The following is a 23,366-nucleotide window of genomic DNA, read 5'->3' on the forward strand; positions in this document are numbered from 1 at the left end:
CTATCAAAGTATATTTTTTTGACCATGATAAAAATTATGGGACAAATTTTGCATTAAAGCAGTTAATGCCACCCATGCCGTTTTCCAAATTGTGCATGTTTGTCACTCTTTTCCTGGTCTGGATTATTTTGTCTACAATGTGAAACAAAGGTGGCTTTCCCATGTGATTGATGAGAGATTGGGAGTTGAAAGATTTATCTTATTTTCAGATTTATTTGGTTTGTCCTCTTGTAAAAACAAATAATGCAGTAAATTGTCTAGATTTAGACAAATTATTTGAATTGTTTTTTTCTGCACACAATTATTGACAAACTACTTTCATGAAAGGGAAGTGGGAAAACTTACATCAAATGAGTATCTATTTTAGAAAAAGAAAAGGTGAAATCAAGAATAAGATTGTGGCTTTCACCATTTTACTCCACACCCAGAAACATAAAAAGTTGGTTTATACTTTAGTGGGAAAAACTTCATACAATTTTGGATATTTCCTCCGTTTCATTTTAAATGCAACAAATGAATATTTTATATCTCACAAATAATACCTATTTATTGCATTTAAAACGAAACCGAAGAAGTATATAATTTCCCTCCTCCCACTAAAATGATTTTTTACAAATTTTGGGTGAAGTTTGGGATTCTGTTCATAATACTGTCTGTAATATGCACAAATTTTGGGTAAAGTTTGAAAAATTGTGCATATTAGCAGTGATTTAAAAACATAAATTGAAAAAAACTCCTTTATTACTTTAGCTGCCTAGGAATTATTATTGATTTAGAACATACTATATATTACTATCAATTTAGCAGCCATATTTCCTAATTCCTCCTCCTATAAGACCATAAACAAATTTCAAAATTATACTTATATATAATAATTACAAAAATATGGAAATTACATATAATTAGATGTTAATAAAAAAAAAAAAAAAAAATCCCCTGCAGGCCAGTTTCTTTTTACAAAGCCTCTACCAGGCTAACCTCGCCAACTCTTTGGTGAACCATCATCAGATGAGCTAGACTGCCTCCTACCAGGAAAACCGGGCAAAACTTGGGGAAGGAATGGATTTACTGGAACTGGAAGCATTGGGTTCACAGGTACGGGAAATTTATGCGCGGAGCTGACTACTGTTCGTTCATTGATCATTCCAACTTCCTTACAAACACGATCTAGGATCGCGAGGAAGTCCCTCACTACCAAAAAGATTCTAAATGGATGAGCTTCTTCCTTAGCTGAGTTACCATGGAAGTATTCTGTTATCTCCTTTACTAGAGAAAGAGCTAAACTTTCTTGGGCTTGAACTTGACAGATTTCTTCTTCTGCCGCTTTCATGAACTTGCTGAGTGATTCAGAAAACATACTGCTTTCGTGCAAATGTGTTTGCTCAATTAATCTTGCAGTCTCCCCAATGTTTGCAAGACCTAAAGTAAGCTTTGCAACATCGTTACTGAGGACATCGGAATCCATGGCAGCAGCTTTTTTGACACTGGTGAGCTCTGAGCCAAGACTTGAAACAACTTGCAATCCCAGCTTCCGGCACTTGGCTTCATCATTTGACGCTTCATTGTTGGCAATGATTTGGCGTTGCCCTTCAGTCCTTATGATTTCCTGCACGACGAAGTGCAAAAGAGTGGTTTTGCCATCGGCACCTTTGACATCAACTAGCTTGAGCAATGTGTCAAGCTTGAAAGCATGAGCATCACCGCGGTTTGTACCAACATTCATGCGGTTCCCAGTTTTTAGGACTGCTTCTAAAAGCTTTAGGAACATTCTATTGCTCCGCAGCTCATCACATGCTGCCTGTTGTACAAAGATGAAGTAAAAGCTATGAGTTGACAAGTTGAAACACACTCCAACTGTAGGCCAAGATAAGGATGGCTTAAAGGTCGCAACAATTAAACACTGTATTTCCTGTCTTAATCCAATAGCTACTAGATGTTTTATTCCAAAAGGGTTCAGCCACAAAAAGAAGCTCTGCCTCAAGATTTCTGTCTGTCCCAAACTTCTGTTCAGTTGAATCATGTTATAAATCTTTTTTTCTGGTAAATCTTGTCTCTCAAATAACACATGGATCATTATAAGCCTCAGCCAATCAGAAATAAAGGGTCATCATAGATTTTGGACGGCCCACCAGACGCACAAGACAAGGCAATCAAATGCATAGTTGATACCAAAATCACTAAATTATTGAATATCAATAACATGACCCTATTGCTACCATAACCCTTCTATACAAGTTATAATCATGAATTACTTCAACGAACAATTGGTGCTTCGTGGATCAAGTGTAAAGAAGCAGCCTCTCTACTAGTGTATGATGCACATCAACCACCTTTAAGTCGGCCTTAGCACTGAGCAAGAGGAGGTATCTGAGTAATGTTGATGTGCTGAAAATGGGCGGAAAAAAAAAAGGAAAACTGAACTTTCTAACCATTACTAATTTACTAAATCATGACGTAAAGGAATTATGTAAGCCATTCCCTCTCCTCTCACCCCCTCTAACACAAACAATCACAAACACACAAACTGGCAAATTGGAAGTTCACTTGATCCTACATGGTAAAATGTCATACAAGACAGAGTCTCATATAGTGAGACCAGGCTGACCCAGCTTTTCGGGGCAATAAATTTAACTTTTCGCAATAAATTAGTAAGAGACGGTCTCACCCAATACTTTCTCATCCTACATTCATCAAGTAAAATAACAAAATGTTTAAATTCCAGTAAGGGAATCGAACAAGATAGAAGAATTACCTCAAGAGTCCCGAAAGACTTCTTTAGGTACTCAACCTCAGAGTCAAAATTGGTCATATAAAGCATTGCTTCCACCCTTTTGAATGCGAATGGTATATCAATCACGGCCTTCAAAAACTTCTCAGCATGCCCAAGCTTGACAGGGGAATCATCTTTGTAGTCCTTCAGTTTGCGCTCTTCTTCCTTAGATGGTGCCATCTTCAGTAAACTCTCCAGAAGCTCGGTCCCGAGAGTCTCTGCATTACCTGCACATAACAAGGCCCATGAGTTTTCCATATACGATACAGTGCATAATTTACAGCAGTGATGTGCAAAATGAAAATAAAGGAGAAATATTAGTGCATTATGCGACATCCCAAAGACAATAAACTGCAAAACGACAGAATTATAGAATTCCCTTCATGAAATCGAAAACGTGGAATGATGCTACTACTGTCTGTGAGTGAATTCTGTTCAGGAGGACAAGACGCCCAAGCATTTTAACTTCTTTTTTCAGTTCACATGGCATTCAAGCAATACAACTTAAACTTGCCTTCAAGTTATTCTCCCCGTTTCAGCATATAACCTCACTAACTCATTTGTAGAAGAAGCATGGAGCACAGAACCTCAAAATCTACAATAACAATCAAACACTACCAAATTTATATCCTGATATGTTGCAGGTGACATCACATACTTGTATCCTGTATCGACCATAAAACTAGATGTTCGTGCCCACAGCATCTAACCTTCAAAGAACTGAACTTTAGGGAAAAGATCAACCACCACGACGAAAGTCCATAAATCCTCCTTTAATGCACATCAAATCCAATTCATTACCCCAAAAACAGAATCCATCATATGGCATATGGGATTGGTCCCAGCTAACCTTTTCACCCCAAACAAACCACGTCTAGCTGAATAACTTTCTCCAACAAAAGGTTCTCAATTTTCTGTACATACTCAGAGAATCCAATGCTAGCTTCAACCAACGGACACAAAAGGTACCGTCCACGACCAGCAGCTAGTTCCAAGTGAATGAAACTCGTCTCAAACGTAACTCTTGATACACAACTATGCACGAATATAGCACAACACAATGATTAATTATAAACAGGTTAAGTACATAGGAGTATTTTATAGAGTACCTTCTAATAGAGCTTCACAAACTTCCTCCATGGTCACATTGAGTGCCCTTAACAATATGGCAATATTCTGAGCCTTCTTTGGATCGAGTACTCTATCCTCTTGCAACGGCGATGGCTGAACAGGCTTTCGAGCCATTTCCTTCTGATTTGGATTAGGAGTATTTACTACAAACAATGTCTCGATCATTTCCTCATTCAATCTGCAAACACAACTCCCGCTTAGTTCATCATCAACTCAGTTAAATTCAACAGAAAACCTAACAAGCATATCACACCATCTAATTAAAACAATCAAACGAATCAAACAATCATTTAAACATATGCAACAAAATTAATGAATTACTTGAAAGAGCTTGATCTCAGCTGATCCCACACCATTTCCCTATCCGAACTCGCCCTCACTTTATCCCAATGCAATGGCTTCAACTTCAGCTTAGGTGTGGTTTCATCACTTCCAGAACCTTCCATTGGAGAATCAACCTCTTGTTTCTCAACCGCCACCTCTTTAGGAGGCGTTGTTACCGCTACAGGCGGTCTATTCATAGGCGGAGGAGGAGGCGGTGGTGGACTCTGAGACCTCCTCAATTGAGGTGGAGGTGGCGGCGGCGGTGGAGGCGGCGGAGCAGACCTTGTGATCTTCGCTAGCCAAGAATTGTTCTGAGGAGACGCACTTTGTGATCTCAGAGCTGCCGAAGCATTCGACAACGGCGAAGCGCAATACGATCTCGAGCTCTGTGATGGAGAAGTAGTTGATGAGATTGGAGAAATCGGAGATTGAAGAGAATGAGGTGAAATTGGAGAATTCGTCACTGATGTAGATTCTGGAGATTCCTTTCTCCTTCCTCCTCCTAAAAATGCAGGTAATTTCAGTGAAGCAAGTGATGATTTACGACTTCGAGTACTCGAAGCATTTGACAACGATGGCGATGCTGGTGCCGGAGAACATGGTTTCCGACCTAAAACTCCCCATTCTCTCTCCTCCGGCGACATCTTCCCTATTTTTCCATTCAACGGCGATAATTTCGGAGATTGTGGAGGCGAATTCATTCGACTAGAGCTCGAATTGTTAGACAACAATGGCGATTCCTCTGCTTCCTCTTCTTTAATCGCTTTCATATCTCTCTCAGGCGAAGACGATGATGAATACGGAGGTGAAAACGACATCTCCGGCAATGGCGGCGAGAATGGAATCTCCGGCGATTGCGTCGATGATAACATCACCGGAGGTTGTTGCACTTGCAATTCAATAAAATCCGGCGATGATTTAGGGTTTGACGACCTATTCTTCGGACTCGCACTCACCGCAGGTGAGATACTAATCGACGCTGATCTTGCAGGAGAATTACTATTTGAAGAAGAAGAAGAAGACGATGATGTATCTTCAGAATTTCTTCCTCCGCCATTATTAAGCTTCTCAGCTTGACCTTGAGCTTGTACAACCGAAGCAAATACTCTCCTTGAATCCGATCCACTTTCTCTCCCACTCACTGAACCTCTAGGTGAGTAAAACTCTTCTTGATCCTCTTCTCCCCTTCCCTGAATATGACTATTATTATTATTATAACTACTATTATGATATTGTTGTTGACGGTGATCATTGTAATATTGTTGTTGCTGTGATGGTTGTTGTTGCTGCCGCCCACTAAGAGGCGGCAACGGGTGGAGCTCAGGGGAGTCCATCTTCCTCGGACCGACTCGAGCTCCACCCAAATCAGCTCCTCTTCCTCTCGCAGCTGCGACTCCATTGCCATTACCATTATTACTCCCAGTAATAGCAGTGGAGTCAACAAGTGTACCTAAGTAAAGAAACTCCGAACTATTAGTAGTCGGATTTCTCAACTTAGGTGGACGAGGAGGAAGAGCAGCTGTACTATTAAACGACCCTCGTTGAACCGAGCTAGCAGTAGTCGTCTCCGACCTCGAAGTAGTCTTATCACGATCACAATCACTACGTTCTTGGTGTTGTCGTCTACGACGAAAGTAGAAGAAAAGTGCAACAACAGCAAGAACAAGAGCAGAAAAAGAAAGAATAACAGTAACAGCAATAAGTTTCTTAGAAACAGGCTTAGATTGAGAATGAGGAAGAATAAGAGATGAAATGTTAGCAGGAAAAGAAGCGAAAGGTGAAGCAGAAGGTGTAGATGGAGGTGGTGGTGGTGGTGAAGGGTAAGATGGGAAAAATGGTTTTTTGTCTGAAGGAGTTTGAGTTTGTGTAGGAGGAGAATCAGAAGGTGCAGGAGAAGAATCAAGAGGGAAGAAAGGTTGATGAAGGATTCGACGGTTGAGATTCAATGTAGGAGAACTCAAGGAGAGTGAAGAACCGTCTGATGAGAATAGGAGGAGGAAGAAGAAAGAGAGGAGAGAGAAAGTTGTGTGCATTGTGGAATTTTTCCACTTTTTTTCTTCACTTACTTACTCACACTGACATACATACACTCTTTTTCTTTGTTTTCTCTCTCTTCTTCTTCAAGTAATGTGTAGAAGTGGTGTTTTGGGAGGAGAGAGAAAGGTTGAAAAATGAAAAGGGTGAATCTTTGGGGAGAAGGTGAGGATATGCTGGTTTTTTTAAGACTTTTTTAGGTTGTTTATTGGGTTTGATTTTGTTGGTGTTTTTTTTACTTCCAGCTAATATTATGCTGTTTTTGGGGTTTAGGAGGAGGGAGAAGTGAAATTTGGAAGAAGTGGAACAATGGTGGTGGTGGTTGTGTTTTGTTTGCTTTTCTCAATTTTGTTAGTGGTTGTGTTTTTTTTCCCATTTTTTTACCGTGTTTGATCATGTAATGATGTAATCATTATGCCGTGGTTCATAATTTATCTTGAATTAATCATTCTAGCTTTCGGTTGATGGGAATTCAATTATGGTTGTCAACTTTTAGTCTGAAATAAGTAGATTAAGGTTGGGATTTTCGACTCGTATAATAAATAGTAAATTATTTAAAATAAGCGATGTAGTTTTAACATAAAATTAGATAAATTGATTCTTACATTTTCCTGACAAATCCATTTTGGTCCCTTTTTTTGGATTAGGAGAAATTTAACTGAATTGGGATAAACGAAATTGAATTGAACTGGGAAAAAATGAATTGTAGAGAGCAAGTGAAATGAAATAAACTTAACTGAAAAGAAGTCCAAAAGAACAGGGTATTCATCTTACTATAACCCAACCTTTCACCAACCTAGTTGTCCCTTTACTTGTCCTTCCATTATTTTCCTTTAAATTGCGAATTACATTAGACCATTCTAAAAATACAACTTGCCAGTGTTACCAAATGAATTAAACTAGTTATTAAATAAATAAAAACTAGTCATTAAATTAATTAAATAATGTGATTGTTATATAGATTAAACTGATTATTGGTTACTAAATAGACTAAATTAGTCACTATATTGAGAAAGTTGGTCCGTTATCTTCTTGATATTGGGTCTGGGTCGTTGCCTTGCTAATTTAAATGAAAAGTAGGCGGTGTCCTACAAGATCAACTAATTAATTAAATAGGTTAACACGTTTATGAATAAATCCACATAAAGTTGACATTTTTATTTTGAGATAATTTGCTTTGACCCATTAAGTTTTTTGGGTTGAAAATTCCAAAAAAAATACATTGATAAATCCGAAAAAAAAAAATCTCTAAAGATATATATGTCGTAATTATTATGAGAAATTTTAGATGTCCATACCATTTCTCATGAATATGTTCATTTAATTTTTCAAAACAAATATTTATTTAAATGGGTTACACAGGTAACATAGTTAATAAATATATTAATCGTGCTAGAGGTTAATTTTACAACATCGTAGTTCTTTTATTTCATATCGCTCTTAGATTAAGGGTTTTCCTAAAAAAAAAATTAATAAGGTAAGGAGAAACCTTAACAAGTTGAGGGAAATAAAGGGGAGCCAAACTTGCCAAGGGTGCGTGAGAATCGGTCTCAGGACCTCCTGAAATCAGGAGGGAAACTCTAACCACTAGGTTATCCCTCACTCTCAAGGATTTTGCTAAACACTGCCCTATTTTTTCTACTAACGCTCTGTATATAGACTTCTTATGTATTTATACTCATATACATTTCCTCACTCTTCCACTCTCAGACATCCTCACTCTCTCACTCTCATTCTTCCTCACACCATCTCATCATCCAAATACTTTTCCGACCACTTTTCAGATCACTCTCTCTCATCACATATCGAAGGAGGTTGAATGACATCATCACGCCGCCACTCCTCCGACAACATCTCCGGCAATCTTTCCGTTTACAATACATGCAACTTTTTCGAAAATTGAAAATGGTGAAAATTGAAAATGTCGAAAAGTGGTCAGGCGCCTAAAATAAGCGCCCAACCACAGGTATATGCATCTAATATATGCGTCTAACCACAGGAACATGTGCCTAAAATAAAGCTAAATAAAATAGGCGCCTAGGTACTTTTTCGGCATTTTCAAGTCAATTTCTGGTAAAATTTTACTCTACTCTGAGTTGTTCTAATAAAGCTAAATAAAATCGGTCAAAATAGCGAGACCTCCGTGCTAAATTTTTCGAAGCGCCATGTTCAAGACATTCTACCTGTTTTATTCGATTTTTTTTAATTACATTAGCGTTTCCTTGTAATATAACGAGATGGTAAAAAAAAAACTTGAAATCGTTGGAAAATATGAACTTGTCGAAAATTTTATAAATCTTGTAATCCTGCAATGGGGGAAATGGAAGAGATGAGAGAGAGATCTCTAGAGAAAGGGAGTATGCGTGTGTGTGTGTGAAAGATGAGAGGGAATGTAAGATGTGAGGAGGAATGGAGGGGGGTTGGAAAGGAAATGAGTAAGAGAATGGGAAATAGAAGGGAAAGAGCAGAAAAGACCCTCATATTTTCATACAAAAATACAGGGATTTAGTAGGAAAGAAAGCAGGGAGTTTATAGGAAAAAACAGAACGACATTTAACAACCTAGAAAATGAAACCACCCTAAACTCATTCGATCCCCTGAGTCCTCTTCATTTATATTGGGGGTGTTTGCCGATCAGAGTTTTTGAGCAAAAAGAGAGGGTTGGATTACTTTTAGAGTTTTGACTAATCAAAAACTCTAAAAGGGGTGTTTGGTAAACAGAGTTTTAGAGAGAGTTTTGGAGTGAAAACTCTCAAAATGGAAAAGCTCATATTAGGAGCTTTTTCTTTAGAGGATTAGGTAGAAATATGTTTAATGACTTTTTTCCCTATAATAATAACACTACACAAATGTATTAAAATGTCTATAAATGTCATTTTACACAAACAAATGGCAAATAATTTTTTAGTAATCAGTTAATTTTTACCAAACACATTTATAAAAAAAGTTGTCAAATCAGCAGTCAAATCTGCTAAACAAAAAATTAAAAACTCTAAGAGTAAACTCTGAACTCTAACAACTAAACCTTAAACTATGTGTCAAACAGGGTCATAATCTCTAATCTCCTCACTCCTCATTTCCCGGTACTCGACCCACTTTTCCGACAAAAACACCAATAGGCTTGTCCTCCTATTAACACCATCTTTAATGAACAACTCTTACAACCACCATCTCTAATGAACTTAGAACCACTAACTTATTTCCTTATGTTTTTACCCCCACATACCTTTTGTATGTGAGCTTTATATAGAATGACAATCACCTCACATTAGTGTCATATTCAATAATTGGTTGGTTATCTAACAAAATTTTAAAAACCAAATAGATTGAAAATCATCCCACACCCCAAAAGTATGTGGAGTGAAGTTTCTCGTAACCATAAGGTGGGATAAAATGAAATTCCGTTTAGGATAGAGCCTAATCATGTATAAGGGGCGATTGAATTCTTTCCTTGTAGCTTGATCGGAGGGGAGATTATTTAGTGGTTGTGTGGCTTGTGATTTGGTAGTGTGGTTATGTTGAAGGTAGAAAGATTATATAGAAGAACTACGGAGATTGATGAAAAAAATGGTGATGACAATGATAATACATGAATATATTGTAGTGAACAATGTTATGATAAATTTTGTATACAAAAGAATAATCGAACATTTTCACGAGAATTTTGAGCCGATCTTTGCCTAACTCGGTTGGTTAAGGGCTTGAGCCGAGTTCGGATCTGAGTCGAGCTACCACGAGTCGAACTTTGACTGAGTCGGTCCCAAACCATTCGCGAACAGACCAGACTCATTATCATCCTAGTTGTAATTCTATTGATTATGTTTTAAATTTTGAGTTATTTTTATGAGTTGAAATAATCGGTATAATTTACCCAAAAGTTCTTAATTAATGTTGTTTTGTTAAAAAAAGGAAAAACCATTTACTGACAAATTCAAGAACATTAAACACAAATCCTCATATGTTCTACATTCCTTAATTCCTGTGAAAATGAGAAACATGAAGTATGAATAAAATCGTTGCACCTTATTTTCAGTCCCTATAAATAAATTATATAAGTTTAGATAAAGTCTTAGAAGGTCAAACAAGAACTAATACAATTAATTCATCAAAAATGAGGTTTGTCACACCTACAAAATAAAGTTTGATAAATCTAGATAAATTTTAATAGGTTCTAATAAGTCTAGATAGATTCAGATAAATGAAAATAAACTGAAAAGATATCAACAGAGTATCTTAATTCCCTGTTATTTGCGAATTGCGAGAAACTGAATAGAAATGAACTGAGCTAAACATAGTTACATATATAGATGGCAATGTGTAGGGTTTGGATAGGGTAAGGCTAAACTCAGACCTATACCTATTTTTTGGATGTAGACCTATACCCTATCCATACCCATAGGGTGAATTTCGTTAGGATCCTCACCTGTACTTGTAAGGTCCGGTCAGGTATGGGTAGGCCTAGGGTCTAGAATGGGTCCAATATAAAAAATAATCTGCTTATATTTCCACGTGTATACATAATTGTTAAGCACAATTCAACATATGAAGTTGTCAATTAACACGCAAAATATCATACTCCCTCCGTCCCAAAATATAGTCCCCATTTCATTTTGCACAGTCTCCAAGACGTACCTTTGACCTACGATATCTTCTATTTCTTATTAGTAAAAAATATAAAAAGTTGATATTACGAATTTATACATCAAGATGAATCTAACAAGACCCCTCATGAATATGTTTTTTTTTGTATACATTAGTAAGAATATTTGGTCAAAGTTTTAAAATTTGACTCCCAAAATAGAAATAGAAACTATATTTTGGGACGGAGGGAGTATTAAATAGGAATACATAGTTTTTCCACACCTGAAAAGTCTCGTTCATCCAAACATGAATAAAGAAAATAGTTTGGAGCGAAAGAGTGAGATACTAGTAAAATGAGACTGTGAGAGTGCGACTAGGATAAGGGATTGAGAGTTTATTTTGACTGGAAGAGTTTCTTATATTTTTTATATATTAAATTTATATATTTCGTTTAAACTAAAAAATATAAAAATATATATATTTCAGTTTAGGTGGGTCTATCGATAAGGTTAGGGTATTTGAAAAGTGGATTCTCACCCTATCCGTATCCGATTGTATCAAAACTCTTACCATATCCTTACCCGATATTATCAAAACTCTTACCCTAACCCTTGTCCCTTACCCATATAATCCAAAATACTAAGACCCATACGCTTTAGTTAGGGCAGGGTCTAGACGAATCCGGCCAGAGTCTTGGTCTCTTGGATCCATTGCCATCTCTAATTACATAAGAAAGTATTAAATGGGGGGTGAATAGAAGCAGCATCAATCCACCGACACTAGTATAAATCAATAGTAAAATATACTACTACTGTGTGCAGTGTGCGTAGTTTTCCATGCAATTAGCTACGTCGTATACGTAGTAAAAGTTGACTGACAATTCAAACCAAAAATAGATCAGAGTACCCAAGACGAGACGACGAGAAGAGTCGTTGGATTTGTACGGCTTTTGCTAATTGCTAAAATTGGTGTTTTAATGTCTTGGGAGGTGGATGCGTGGATGGTATCAGTCTATCAGATTATTGGGACAAGGGTTTTTGGTACCTGAATGTATTGTGCTTTTCACATTCTGATCTCCATTAATGTTTCATTATTAATGAATTAATCATGTCCTCACATTGCTTTCTATGACACTGTCAATGTATGATCTATGCTTATAATATTGTGAGTATTCCATAAGCAATAATTCACTTTATTAATCAATTACTAGTATATACAATTGCAAAGAAGAGGTTAAAGAGTTGGGATTTGTTTCTTTCTTACATCTTTTCTATATTATACTGATTTTATCTAAAAATATGCATCTTTCATTTTTAATATTATTTACAAATTATACCTTAAGCATCTTGTATTATTTATATATAAGGAAAAACATAGCTGATCATGTGAAATCTTATTGAATTTGTCTCATTATATGTTTTTTCAAAATATGATCAACTTTTTATGATTTTAACTTATATCTAATTAAAGATATAATTGTTCATCAAAGTGTCATTATCTATCGTATGACACTCTTAACTATGTCATGCAAAAGTCTCATTTTCCATTTTTGATACTCATTTGCTCACTAAACCGATGTTATTCTATACAATTTTTAATTTGGAATGGTAAACTTATCCACCAATCCACTCAATTTCACAAGTTTCTATTTTTAAAATAAAAGATAAATAAGTCTTATATGGCTATACTTTTTCGTTTCATTATTATTGCAACATTATCCTTTGTCACATTATTAAGAAAGTAACGTGAAAAAGTAATGGGAAAGGAGAGAGGTAGATAGTAAGAGAAAAGATATTACCAAATAAAAAATTTTGATATACTGATGTGAAACTTTTGAATAAGAAAAACATTATTGCAATAAAAAAACGGATGAAGTAGGATTTATGAAATTTTGTGCATTTGCAACAATTATGGTATTAGTATGATTTTATTCACTTATTTTATTACTTATATTATTACAAAACAAACTATACACAACAATTAGAGACAGTACTAAAATCATGAGGGAGCCCAATGGTTGGAGCTCCCACCTCCCAGCTTGTTGGTTTGTGTAAATATTTGTTTTTGAGTATAAATCTTCATTTTCCAGTCTCTAGAAGTTTTCAATATTTGGAGACTGGAAGTTTCCAATATTTGAAGACCGGAAGTTTCCTTATGGATTAGGAATTAGGATCCCCCTTCTTACCCCCAATTAATGAGGATTGACCCTACTTAGGCCAGTTAATTATCAAATAAAAAAAAAAGTTCGAGACAATACTGGCATACCCATTCACCAGTTTATATATATACCTAGTGAGTCATCTACTTATTAATTTTTTGTAACATATTAATTAAGTCCGTTGGATTCTCTTAAAGACAGCAAGGTGTATGCTTATAGTAATGTAATAATGTTATACTCCTAAATATTAATAATTCATGATTTAATTATAATGAACTCTCTGAACTTACACACTATACTATAAGATCTCAGTACAAAGTATGACGATTGACGAGTAATTCTAAAAAAAAATTAATAGCACGTATGTATGACTCCTTAATTAAATATAAGGAAAAGACAATGCAGACCCAACTAATAGATCAAGAATGATTAAGTTAATTAAACAAGTAAATAATCATACATGGCCCATTACGATTTGCTTTGCTTCATGCATGTGAGTCTTAAACCAAGGTTGTTTTGCCTGAATAGCATTGATTGATCATCATTTTTATCCTACACTGTTATAACTTTGTGATCATGAAGTACTCCACTATGCACATTTTAAGAGAATTGTCAATCATATATAGTTCATAGGATATAAATTATAGATCAATCTATTTTAGAGGTAGGTTCATTTGGTTAAATCTTGAAGGTGAAGGAACCACATCACCTCATCATTCATTCTAATGTTGAACGTAATTGTGTGGCAAGGAACTTTTTTGCTTGGTCGTTCATTTTGAACTATGTATACAATAATATAAAAACACAAATAAGATTCCCCCTTTTAAAAAAGATGTCCTAACTTTCCTCATATACTAAACAATCATCAATCATGTTATGTTCGTCTTCTTCAAGTTTGTTCGACAAGTAGTTGTACATATTGCTAGCTACTTCCTAGATAAAATATTTGTTGATGAAGGTTTTTGTATCAACCGACTCCTTAATAGTCAAATAGATAGAAAAAAAATTGTCCTCAAAATTAAACTAACCTAGTTGATAGATTCCATTTGTGTAAACACTACTTCAAAAGACCCAAAATTTGGGAGCTGGTGTAAATTACGTACTATCCTAAAAGTTAAAGCTAACCAACTTTGAACATACATTAGTTCATAAAAGTTAAAGCTAACCAACGTACTATCCTAAAGTTAAATCTCATTTCATAAAATTCGGAAAGTTACAGTTTAAATCTATTTGTAATTTAGTATAAAATGTTAAAAGTGTCTAACAATCAAAGTAATTAAGTGGCACATACAAACATATAAAAAAAAATTAGCGATTAGGGGATATTAATTTGTGGTCTACTATATCGCTTTTTTGTTAGCTTACAACTAGAGCTGATCAACTCAGCCTGTCCCGGTTCGTTTTTGAGCAGCAGAATTTTTTGGCATGTAATCGGGTTCGGCCTGATTTTGTTTGCTTTGGGCAAGTAAACAATGACTTTTTAGTCTATTTTTTTGGCTTGAAAAGCCCGCTCATTTTGGTCCGAAATAGCGGGCTTTGGGCGCAAAAAATTGGCTCGAATTTTGGCCCGACCAATGAGCAATTTTTCTAAGACTACGTCCAATTCATGATCACCTCTACTTACAACTAGAGATAATAAAAAACAAACAAATGACATATGATAAAACGATGAGCATAGTAAGATTGAATTCCAAACAAAGGAATCGTTATGTAGAAGATGCTTGCATTTGTAAAAGCAGCCTTTTGATCTTTAGGTAAAAATGAAATCTTAGCTTGTGTTTTAGTCTTTTGATAAATATAATTGGTCCAGTGCATTGCTTTTGCAACCTTATCGTTAAAAAGTGCCATATTTGTTGTGCATGACCGTTAAGAATGCATTAAAAATTTCCTGTTTGAGCTAACTTTAATTTATCATGCTGAGCCAACTTTTTTAATGAGAATCTTGAGTAGGAAAAGGTTTTGCAAATGAATGTATAAATACCTTTACATTTTATAGAGGTATAAGAGGACATTCTAGGATTTCACTTTTTAGTATAGTGGCTTAAACGAACTCTCGCCTTCTTCTAGATCTTCCAAATTAGTCCAATATTTTCATGCTATATAGAGAATTGATGTTAGGCTTCGATGCTATGTACTGTTTTTAGTATCAATAAGGAGGTTTTGAACTAGGTGTAATGGTAACTTTTGAAAGTCACAACATATTCTCTTAGTTTCTTTTAGAAATGGCGAACAGTGCGGGTCAATTCAATCCAATCAGCCCAGCCCACTTCGTGGGTTGAGGTCGCAAAAGCCCGGTCCAGCCTAGCTCGAACCATGAAATTGGTGGGTGGACCGTGGGCCAAATTTCTTAAGCTCAGCCCACTACTAAATCGCTCAGCTCTGACCACGAAACCGGTCCAGCCCCGCCCATGAACTGGATCAGCCCAGTCTAGAGATGACAATGGATCTTGGACCTGTCCCAGATCCGTGGATCCAGGTCCGTTTTGAAGGATCTGGATCTTATCATTTTGGATCCTGCGGATCTGGGTCTGATCCGGGTCCCACACAAAAAACGGATATGGATATGGATCTTATGTAGAGGATTCAGATCCGACCCGTAGATCCGTTTTTTATAGTTTGAATATTTTAATTAGTAACTTAAGGCTACTGTTTATCTCATTCTCATACAAGATTGAATATTTTAAATGTTGGGATGTTGCTATATTGTAGTTTGGTGAATGTTATAATAATTATATCATTTAGTGATAAAATATTGGCAATTATTTGTACAACTTTTTGGAAAAACAGACAGATCCAGATCCGTAGAACCGTGGATCTAGTGGATCCGGATCTGGGTATTGCCTTTTGAGATCCGTAGGATCTGGATCTAGGCTCAAAAAACGGATCCGGATCTGGTACCACCAAGATCCGGTCCAGATCCGGCCCGTTGTCATCTCTAGCCCAGTCCGAGTAAATATTGAACCAAATTGTGTATATTCTAATCAAATTGTATATAATTTTATCAAATTGCATATATTATAATTCAATCAAATTTGAAAATAATGAAATTATTCATTAATATTAATAATTGTATATATTTTAATTCATTTTAAAGATTTTATGTAATAATAATGAATAATTTCATTGATTAAATAATTTTGAAAAAAATTCTCATGCCGGCCCGCCAGCCCGGTCCAGTTCACCAGACTCGCGAACTACCAGAATCGCCACCTGAACAATGAAAATCGGTAACAGATCGGTGTGGGCCAAGATTTTTCAGCCCGCGAACCAGCCCGTCCAACCCATAAATTTTGCGATCCGGTCGTGGGCCGTGAAATCTTAGCCCAGTACGCTACGGCCCACGGTCTGACCCGTCCAACCCACACCAGTAGCCATCACTAGTTTCTTTTTAATCTACCCATTTTTCTTTTCGCGATCTGTATCTTTTTAGTTTATACATTATTGACTAATTTATTTATGGTAACATGCCTCATCTTTCTCATCTTTGTTCACCCACATTATCCACTTTTTTTTAATACTTTAACCTACTTTATTTTTAATTTCTCTATCTTATTTTCAGTTTTTCTCTCATAACTTTGTACATTCTCCTTGATTCTCCCCGAAAATGAAGTGAGTGAACTAACGGATGGAGTAGTTTATAAGGTGATACTCCCTTACGTAAAATATTGGGAAATTTTACATGCATGGTAACACTGCACTTTTGACTTTTCCATGTGATGATACCCAGAATTTATTGGATTATACATGTATCCCATTGTAGTTTGGAGTAATTCTCTACGGTAACATGCCGTTAATTAAAAGGTTAGTTGGGGGTTAATTAGGGTTAGGGGTTTGCCTCGTTTTTGCGTGCTTTGATTTACACACCAGGTAAATCGATCTGAGTAAAGTTTTGGGGGGATAATTTAGATCTCAAGGGTTAATTTTGAGGCTGAAATTGGAAAAAAGACCGTAAATGCCTCGATTTGCGCAACAAAGAACAAATAGTCTTTCCTCGCACGTAAAACGACCTGTTTTTGGTCTTTTTTTGCCAATTTCGACTTAACATCTGTCCCTTAATGATTAAAATGACCCTCAAAACTTTAACCGAGTTTTTTCGACACCGAAACTGAATCGCGCAAACTGAGACATGCAAACGAGACAAAATCCTAACCATATCCAACCCCCAAATAACTTTTTTTAACGAAATGTTATAATATAGAATTAGTACAAATTACAGAGGTATCATCTAGAATCCAAAATAATTTTGAGTATCAAATAGAAAAGTAAAAAATATAGTAGTATGAAAGTGATTGTTTGTCTCGATAAAACACAGAAAATGTTTTAAGGGCTACATATAACATTACCCAAATTTTAATATGAAAGTGTCACAACTAAATTGAAACGGATGAAGTATTATAATTTGTACGCTTTTACATTAGCTTTTTGCATACTGAAATATTTTTTTAGTATTTACTTAGCCAATTAACAAATTTATTTTGTATAATTGATTGTAAAAAGGGGTAATTATACACTCTACATATACTAAGGGATTGTTTGTCTCGATAAAACACAAGAGGCAAAAGTATATGAAAAGCACCCGAAAATTTATGTTTCGTAAAATGGAGGAAGTTGTTTGGTAATGTTATATATAGCCCTTAGGGCTACATATAAGCATTAAATACATTTCTTTAAATGAAAACGGTTCAAGAATTTAAGACACATTTTCACATCAATTGAGGTAATAAATGCTGGATTCAATATTTTATTTCCATTTTAAGCACCTTATACATCCCCTCAAAAAAAAGCACCTTATACATAACCCTTAGAGCTATGTATATCATTTTCCTAAAATTTAAGAGGCAAAAGACACGATTATGTAAAATCTATACAAATATATTAAAAAGCGTGCGAAAACAAGAAAATGTGCCACGTGACGCTCTCCCTAGGGGAGTTTTAGTTCATGTAATCCATGTACACTAAAAAAATTAAGAAATTGCATAGTATAGGGTTTGATCCCCAAGACCTCAAGTACATATACTAAAGTTCTAACCACGCACTAGGCTAAGTTGTATTTATTATTATTATCATAAAGTATTATATTAATAAATGAAATTCTTTCTTACCAGGGCATAACCCGGGCCTAATAACTAGTTATATACTAATGAACGCTCATTGATTTGCAATTCACTTTGGTATATTATTAATCAACCATTTAAAAGTAGTCAATGCAACTACATAAAACTAGTTTCCTCTTACATCAAACTATCAAATTAAGGCATACATCATTCATTAGCTTTACACTAATTAGAGTCACTGTATAAATCATTTAAAAGAAATTCTATTTCCTTGATTTATATATATATTATTATTAAAAAATTCTGTTATAACATTCATAGCTTTATATTAATATTTTCTTAAAAGAAAGATAATCTAAGGTTACGTATAATTATTGCAAAAGGTTATTATATTACTATCTAAATTTGAAGTGTAAATATAAAACTCTAAATATCATTATATAATCAATATTTAATCTTTAAGTAAAAATATAAATAATTATGTACTTCTTCCGTTTAGAAATAGTTGTACCATTTGTATAGTGTTTACTATTCACATTTTGCACTATAATGTCTTTTGTCATTTATATTCTAGGAAAAACATAGTCATCTGAGATCTTATTAGATTCGTTTCAATGTATATTATTTTAATATCAACTTTTTATAATTTTTACTTATTGATAATTAGAGATATTAATATTTGAAACAGGGGCCAGGCTATTGATGGGCCTAAGAGTATGCCCATTGGTTGATCCCAAACATGGATCATGAGAGAGAGAGATTAAATTGGAATAAAGAAATAGGAGAGAGAAAAAAAAAAGAGGAGAGAAGGCAATGAACCGATCGTTGCAACGATCTTGCCAAAGAGTAGATCATTGCCACATGGCGGAAGGGGAGAGGAAGAAAAAAAATGGAGCGGGGCCCGCTGCTGCTGCATGGCAGACATCCAACGCCCCTCATTTCTCTAATCTAACGGCTAGGATTATTTGTAATTGTTAATGTTGCAAATTTTTGCAACGGACATATTGTCAGTTTAAATTTTTTTTTTTTTTTTAAAAAAAAACACCAACAATTATTATTATTATTATTATTATTATTATTATTATTATTATTATTATTATTATTTTGTCTATAAATAGAGATCAATATTGAACTATTTTTACACATCTTATTTTTGAGCTTATTTTGTTATTGGAAGTCATATTTGTTTCCCTTCTTTATTTATCTACCCCCACAAACATAAAAATTATTGTTTAATGTAATATTTTATTATTATTATATTTCTGACTAAGTTAATTACCGTATCTAATTATGTACAATATTAACGAAATTAATTTTTACTAATAGTTTTTAGTCACAAACATAAAAATTATTTACATTCAATAATCATTAATTGATTCTTAAATAATCCATAATAAATAAAAAAGATGGGATGGAAAGGAGATTGAGGAGAGAGAATATATGGTGGAGTATAGTAAAAAGTAGGAAAGAGAAGGTGAAGATCTAAAATTATAGATCATTCATTGGGGGTGAAGAGATCATTAAAATTAATTGTGGATCATAAATGAGGTGGAAGAGTGAGAAATTAATGAAGTAATTGATGATCCCAAATTTGGGATCATCCATTGGCCATGCTCTAAGAGGACCATGGTCCTTGCTAGCCCGACCGTACCTATAATATATAAGAGACCCAAATAGATGAAAATTAGGAATTCTAATAAAGTGGCCCCTCACAATATAATAATGAAAAAAGGGAAGTATATTCGGTCCTCCACCTAAACCTAGTCTGACTTCGTCCCTGATTATGAAATAATACATTAATAAACGTAAAAATATAAAATGGTGTAACTATTGTAATTGAGAAAGTATATTCTACAATTGTTTTTGTTGCCCCATAGAAGAAGCTGACTCTTCATGCATTCAAGAACGGCGTAGCATGTATGCCGACAACTAAAAGCCCCCGAAAACTACAAATGTGAAATAAATAAAAAAAATCAATAGAGAAAGCTTGCTTTATTGTTCTATAGTTGGAAGGTCTGATGACATATATTGACATTAATGAATTCATTTATAAGATAAAATTATGAAAATCGAAAAAAGGCAAAAGGAGATCAATTATGACATTTTGGAAAGTGACACTTAAAGACTTACAAATCACGTTTGAGCCTTTTCTATCTTCAGATGGCCCCATGATTAAATTAAATCAAGTAATTAGTGCTCTTATTAGATCATATACTATATTTGATTAATCAAATAATAACATATCGCAAACATTTCAACAAAATTTATAGTAAAGTGAGCAATACTGCTATCAATGCACATGAAATAACCTTAACAAAGAGTTGACACATTCGTTGTTTACATTTATTGCTGATAGTTTACTTGACAACATTTAAGTGATTTTCTCGTTTAGTTGATTTAGTTCCTCTATGTTTTTAAAGACTTTATTAACATGAGTACATGACGCAATTGCTCCTATAATATGATGTTCCCACCATAGAGAGCACTCATGGTAAACCTGGTGTACCATGAGCATGGTACACCCAGGTATTTTTGTAATAAATTACAACTTCAGGGGTACGTTTGTAATTCCGCGTACTCTCTCTCCTCTTCCTCTTCCTCTTCCGCGTGCTTTCACTGCCATTTTTCCGGCGATGCTGCTCATTTCCGACGGGATGTGTGCCAACGGCGGTGATCCGTTCAAATCTTCGTCATTTTTGTCGTCGTTGTTGTTTCAGGTTTCATTTCTCTCAATTCTTTGTCTCTCTCTTTCTCGCTCTTCTTTCTCGCCGGAAACATAGAAATCAAAACTTCCACGATCTGAAATTCGCGAGATGGTGATGATGAGGCGACTGAAATTCCACGATCTGAAAGTCGACAGATCTGAAATTCGCGAAACAAAAAGAAACAAGTTGAAATTCGTCGATTTGTTCAATTTCTCATTATTCATTTGTGTTGTTCTTGTTGTTTTGCTCATTGTTGTTCATTTGTTCAATTGATCTGTTGTTGTTGTTGTTGTTTCAATAGTTCTCTCTCTCCTTCTTCCTTCCAAACACAACAATGGAAATCTAAAATTCGCGAAAAAAAAAAATTCCAGATCTGAAATTGAGGAAGAAGATGATGAGCAAATGACAAAGTTTGCTCGTTTGGGTAAAAGTGTGCTCATTTTCTTAAATGAGTAGAAATGCTTGCTCATTTGTTCATTTTACTCATTTGCTCATTTTATTCATTTGCTCATTTACTCATTTGCTCATTTTGCTCATTTGCTGAAAATAGCCTTGGGTGTACCATGAGCATGGTACACCCAGGTCTACTATAAAGATTCTCCCCACCATACACTAAATTTGATGACACAATATCTTTACTTGAAAGGATCGAATGGCGAACTACATTATTTTTGTACACATGAGGATACGTAAATTACAACTAAAACACATAAGAAATCTTACTAAAAGGAAAATTCAAGACAACAAAAAAAAGAAATATAGACCAGGAATGATTAAAGTGACCATTACATAAGGCCTATGAAACTTTCAAAGATGGAGGATGAAGGCTAGTGTTTTGAAAGACATCATATTGTTGCATTACTTGTGAACTTTTAGTTGTTTTAGATCTAAGCTATTACATACATGGTTTATTTTATATCTATCTAGTTTTCCTTCGAAAAAGAAAAAAAAAGTATCGATCAAATGTTGACTATAACCCTCAGTTTGATGTTGAGCATATTCAGTACTTCAGGTTGATGTTTACTATAGCCCTCATTCATCATCTGATATAAACTAGTATTATATAAACGCTATGCGTCCGAAATTATCATCAAAGTTCAAATAAAATACTTACTCCGTTCTTTTTCTATTGCAGCAACGAGATTTGTACACTAGTCACTAGCCACCCTTTAACTATCCATTGTGATTTTTACGTAAGTAAATATATAGTCATGTGGAGTCTTATTAGATTCGTCTCGATGTATACTTACAATATATCAAATTTGTATAATCTTAACTACAAAGTAATTAAAGATATTAATAATTGATGTGTGCATTGACAAGTGTACTAAAAACTCAATTGTTACAATAGAAAAAGAACGGAGAAAGTAGTTAGTTTCTTATATTTTTTATTCTTTTTTGAAAAAAATAAAGAATTTTTCTTGTATTTTCTAACCTTTTTTTTTTTCCTTTTTCCTATTTTACTCTTCCAATATATAGTAGTGATATAAACTCAAATTAGGAGTTATTCAAAAATAGATATTTTTCTATAACCATAACATGCAAAGTTCCATACTCATCCACCCCATTACCCCAAATCCCAATATTGGAACATTATGGCTTCTCTAGCACTAGAGCCCAATCAGGCCCAGTTGGGATATCTACAACCTAATTTTATTTATTCTTATTTAATTCTACTAAGATGTATTGATCCTTTACACTCCTAAAGTCCTAATTACCAAATAAATAGATAAAATCTATGACAGATTCATAAGCAAAACAAATGACTAACTTTAAACCAGATTCCTTCAAGCAAAAGCATTTCAAAAAGGTGATTTAGAGGACCACAAGAAATTGCTTCAAGATAGAGTACTCATAAAGATCAATGCATATCCACTAAAAGGTTTTTAATATTAGGTTGAGAAAATCGTCCCTTTCGCTTACCCTTGGATGGAAGATTAGAAAAAAAATCTATTACCTCTAAGAGCTAATGTCAATGGCGACACAATTGTTCATGAAATTGTAATTTTTTTAAGTGAACAAAAAAAACCACCTCTCCCATTGCTGATAATAATTTGTTCATGACATGAACAAATTGTTCATTGTTCACTATGCGAACAAATTGTTCATCCTAAACTACATCAAAACAAGCTAATGACAAGTTGCCACATATCCTGGCTAACTTTAGGAAATTTTGTAGAAATTTTCATGAAATTTCCCGAAAAATTCCTTTATAAAAAAAAAATTATACCAAAATTCAAAATTTATTTCCCTCTATAAAATGATACCCATATTAACATATTTCGGAATATTTTTAAAAAAAATAATAAGAGGTATAGTGATGATTTATTTATTCATGAGTAGAATAAAGGTGATATTTTTGTTCATAAAATTAACAAAACATTAGTAAGGAGAAAAATTACTCACTGAAAATAGACATTAATAATAAATAAAATCCAACTCGACAATCCTTATATCTCGTGCTTCATCTACCCACTAAATAGGTATGTTACTCAAGATACTTACTATTAACTTTAGATCGAGAGAGTAATATCAATTCATTAGCCTTCACTAATGCAGAGCAATTGCAACTGAATTATGTCACAGAATAAACCTAACATGCAGTATAT

At 34.5% G+C, this 23,366-nt stretch overlaps 1 protein-coding gene across 1 annotated transcript; it reads right to left on the reverse strand.

The window, feature by feature from the left end:
* Positions 1 to 846: 846 nt before the first annotated feature.
* On the reverse strand, positions 847 to 6,654 carry LOC104894474 (formin-like protein 1). The gene is made up of 4 exons (XM_010680712.4): positions 4,223 to 6,654; positions 3,880 to 4,079; positions 2,753 to 2,997; positions 847 to 1,798 (listed from the first exon to the last, which is right to left on the reverse strand). The coding sequence occupies exons 1-4, from the start codon at positions 6,256 to 6,258 to the stop codon at positions 974 to 976; spliced, it is 3,306 nt and encodes a 1,101-aa protein (XP_010679014.2). The 5' UTR covers positions 6,259 to 6,654; the 3' UTR covers positions 847 to 973.
* Positions 6,655 to 23,366: the final 16,712 nt, after the last annotated feature.

This window comes from Beta vulgaris, chromosome 5, assembly GCF_026745355.1.
Source record: "Beta vulgaris subsp. vulgaris cultivar EL10 chromosome 5, EL10.2, whole genome shotgun sequence".
Taxonomy (NCBI): Eukaryota; Viridiplantae; Streptophyta; class Magnoliopsida; order Caryophyllales; family Amaranthaceae; genus Beta; species Beta vulgaris.